The sequence below is a fragment of the Nanorana parkeri genome, unplaced genomic scaffold, assembly GCF_000935625.1.
Source record: "Nanorana parkeri isolate BGI_ZX_2015 unplaced genomic scaffold, ASM93562v1 scaffold697, whole genome shotgun sequence".
Classification (NCBI taxonomy): Eukaryota; Metazoa; Chordata; class Amphibia; order Anura; family Dicroglossidae; genus Nanorana; species Nanorana parkeri.
Genome location: NW_017306965.1, coordinates 236355 through 240740, shown reverse-complemented (window position 1 = coordinate 240740; position 4386 = coordinate 236355). Strand labels below are relative to the sequence as shown.

The 4386-nt window shown below is 40.8% G+C and overlaps 1 protein-coding gene across 1 annotated transcript in view; it reads right to left on the bottom strand.

Moving 5' to 3' along the window:
* Positions 1–2033, bottom strand: part of ADAMTS18 (ADAM metallopeptidase with thrombospondin type 1 motif 18) — a 122726-nt gene extending 120693 nt beyond the window's left edge. Inside the window, exon 1 of the mRNA XM_018563795.1 lies at positions 1923–2033. Coding sequence (XP_018419297.1) covers positions 1923–2033 — 111 coding nt within the window. The remainder of the gene's footprint in view (positions 1–1922) is intronic.
* Positions 2034–4386: the final 2353 nt, after the last annotated feature.

Here is a 4386-nt window from a genome sequence, read left to right as displayed (position 1 = left end):
TGTACATGTGTACATGGACTGCTTCCAGACCAGATTCCCTCCAATAATCAGAAAATCCCAATGAAGCGCTTGTTGCCCGAAATGCGTTGAATGCTGAATGCTAACTACTCCCAACATTATAAGGAAGAGACAATTATATAACAAGTTTTTGAAAGAACACACATATGGCTATTGTTTATGAACATGCTTTACTTATGTTTTGGAGTAGTGCTTTGGAGGTACTAATGTGTATTGCTACGAAGGAAGCTATACATTTATACTAATTTTACATGATTTTAATATTTTTTTATTAATAAAGAGTTTTTTGACACAATACTGTAGTAAATTCTTGGTTCTGTCATCTGGGCACCTATAAAACTCCACATACTCACCTGTTTTTCTACTGATTCCAGGGCTGTGGTGCCAATCACTCAAGGGTCTCTGGAAGGATCTTTCTTTTGGATTTTATCTAGCTGAATAAACAATGTAAGCTAAATCGACGGGGAAAAATAATTATATGATTTTTCAGTTAGCAAAGCAAACATTCCCTTTTTCATCCCTTCCATTAAGTAGGATGTGGGATCTTTACTATTAAGCCGAATGCAGCTCTGACATCATCTATTTGTGTTCTGCAGTCAGGTGTGAAGCCGTAGGAGCAGCTCTCTGTCATGCTATAGGTGAACGCCGGTTTAAAGGCGCAGACCTGCCATCCCCCTTGTACAGGTTCCAGCATGACCCAGGTGGAAGTGTAAGGTGACCACTTTCAGATTTACCTGTAATTCCTCTGTAAATAAAACTTCAAAAGAGATAAGGAAATCCTCTCTAGTGCACTCAAGAAAAATAATGCGGTCAATATCCCAAAATGTTTATCTTACATAAAAGACTTTGTCATCTTTCTTCCTCCCCTTAATTGCATTGAGAAGAACAATACATTTCTGATCTCAAATTACAGAAGAAGTGTTTGATGGCAGAACGCTCTTCATGGAAGGAGAAGGTGTATACAACTCATAAAGTTTACCAATCATCCATTAATTGGTATTGATCTAGATAAAGCACATCAATCTGAACTTTGACTACACATTATATGACATCAACTGTTTGTAGCCTAAAGGCATGGTTGTGAACTGTGCATGGATTCAAGGAAGCGTCCCGGGTTTTGAAGTTTTCTCCCATGGCTTTGGTTTTCTATGTGCTTTTTGTACTGAATATTAAAGCAGAACTCCAGGAAAATATTTGAATATAGAGATGAAATACATATTAAGAAGGGTAGACAAATGCCTTTTTTTGGAGCCAGCTCCATTGACAACAGCTAGAGAAAACCTCAAAAGCTGGACACCAGCTGTAATTTGTAAGGAACATTGGATCTCTGGCTCCTGGGATTTGTTCAGTCCTGCATATAAAGGATCTTTTTACATGCCAACGGTTTTTATTTATGTCAATTCATTCCTGAGATTTACACAGCCCTGGCATACCAGCAAAAAAAAAGAGTGTAGACATTTATCTTTTCTGCCACCTGTACTGCCAAAGACTGCTCCGTTCAGTCTACTGGAAAACTGACACTTCCTGGAACATTTATCTCCTGGATCCCTCACAGTTCTCACTGGTTCCTTCTAATGACTTTCTTATTACTACTGTATCCTGTAATGATATGGAAGCCAGCAGGGGGATCCATTAAGCTCTTCAGAGGGCACAGGAGATCAACACTTTCAAAGTGCCAGATTTCCAGTGGACTTCAAGGAGAATATTTTTACTGAACAAAGCAGTATTTGTGGGCATCAACAGCAGCAGATCAGAGGTAGTAGCTTAAAGGGAATAGTTAAATAGAACCTGAGCCTAATTACTGTATTTACTACACACATATGACACAGTACTGGTATCCATAATATGCCTTAAAGTGACATTAAAGGCTGCATCCCCCCTCCAGTGCTGCTTTAAGTATTTACCTTACGTGATGCCTCTTGTTCCAAAAAAGTCGCTCCAGTGCTGGTGCTGCTCACAGATCCAGTGCAGACTCCTCTTTCTTCCTGGGCCCATGGAGTATGTCGGGCAGGCATGGTGCTCTCGGCTGCGTGCATTCACTGATACTGTGTCTCTCGTCCTGTCCTCTCCGGTGATATCGATTGCACATGCACCCACACACATCTCCTTCTGCACGGCCGTTCAGGAAGCTGGATTCTACAGCTAGGAGTGAGCGGCGCATACAGAGGTAAGTTTTTACCTATTTACCAACTTTATTATTTTTTTAAATGTTTTTGCATACAGTATATCTACTACTTGCTAGCAGTAGTTATATGTAAAACAAAAAAAAAAAACTATTGAGGCTTTATTACCACTTTATAATTGTACAAGTCAAAGTTTCAGATCAAGACACATAACAAAGGATCATTTTTTAAACAATATACAATTTTTTCATATGTTTTTCTGCACAAATATAGACGTAACACGAATACTTTGTCTGAGCTTAAAAGAGAACTATGGGGTAAGTGTTTTCCCCATAGTTCTCTTTAAGGTCATGGGAGGACATATACTAGCCTCCTCCCATGACCCAAAGCTCAGCAATAGCCCGCAATATACTGAGAGCGCTGCAGCCAGGACGGATACTGACAATGCTGTATAATATAGTACACATATGGCATCACTCAGAACTATCTATTGTACAGCAAATCGCATATAGTGCAGTGTTTTGGTCTACGGCTATGTGATGTACAACACAGCATAGACAGTGCAGCAGTCGTATTTATGTAATGCACAGCACAGCTTGCAAAATCCAATGAGCATCAGTAAGTGGCCCCTTATGTGGTGGTCAATGCTATGTGCCCCCTCACATTTTTGGTCAGTATTGCTTACCAACTTAAATGCAATTGTTTAATAGTATGAGTTCCCCAATAACATTGGTGTTAAAAGTGTCTGCAGGCCAATGACACTGGGGTTCAGTTGTGTTGAGGTCCCACTCCTGCCTCCCATCTTCAAGTACTGTGCTAAATGATGTTGGGCTGAACTATGCAGAAAGCATTGGGAGGAATATCACTCTGCTCAGTGCTGCCAGCATATAACAGTGTAAGTAACTCAGAGCTACTTGTTCTGTTAGAGGTCTCTTATCAAACCCAGGGCTTGTGCCCCAGTTGTTTGAGTCAAGGGAAGTCAATGTCCTGAACATCTCTCTGCCTTAGTTTTGCATATATTCTTGGAATAGAGTCTCTTTTAATGTGTAAAACTATTATTTTCTAAAAAGCTTCTAGAAGCTTTATTTTGACAGTGTCAAAAGTGTGGCATGCTACCAATTTAAATAGGAATCACAGGCTATGTGATCCACAGAAAATACTGCATTTATAGATTTTAAGGGAAACCTGTTTTGCAAAAAACATTTAATTATATACATATATGATCCATGATTTTAATACTTCATGAAAAAGTGTCTCTATCAGTGGTCTATGGTGATAATTTTGCAACTTCCCCAATTGTCAAGGCCTTTTTGATGAGTCTTCACTCTCTTATTTATTAACACTACAGAAAGAGATTAAAAAAATGCCTCCTGAGTATGGCATGGCTGAAAGACAGAGCCAAAAACACACAAGAAGAAATATATACCTCCCTTCTGAGATGGAAAAGAGGGACACCATCCAGCACAATGTATTCAGGTAATGGGCACACCCAGGCCATGCCCCCAGTTATGTGGACCATTAAGAATGTATATGCAAATTGGGCTTAGACCTCCAAAATCTGATTACAATGGTGCCCTCTATTAATGGTTCAGTGGTTTATTCTATTAGTGGTTAAAGGAGAACTATGAGATGAGTGATTTCCACTCACCTCATAGTTCTAGCCGACCTGTGACAATGAGACTGTAACAGGTCGGATCAGTAGATCGGGAGGTGAGCCAACAGATACCGGCGTTCACTCACCTCTCAATCCTGTCACGGCTCTCTGCCGTGACAGGGGAGGGGCTGGATTCCCCCCTCCCCGCTCCGATCCGCCAGCGCTGACTAGCAGAACGGACAGGGGAGGGGGCAGGTACAGCTGGCTCTGCCTCTAGATAGGCAGAGCCAGCTGTCACTCATGCAGCTGGGCGGATCTCGACATCGATGGAGGGCTGTGGCGTTTCAGTATACTGCGAGCTGTAGCTCGCGGTATACTGAGCTTAGGGTAACGGGAGGACACTAGTTTGTGTCCTCCCGTTACCCTAAGGAGAACTAGGGGGAAAAGCCCTGACCCCATAGTTCTCCTTTAACAGTGTTTCCCTCTACGTGATCCATGTAGCCAATGGTCCTACATGGTCATTCATTCCTAAATATTATATTTTACTTATGTAATCCCCACAACATTTTCTGATTACTTTGTCTATACTTTCAAAGTTATTTAAGTATGTTTTCTGTTTTATTGTCATGTCTATTTGAAAACAATACAATT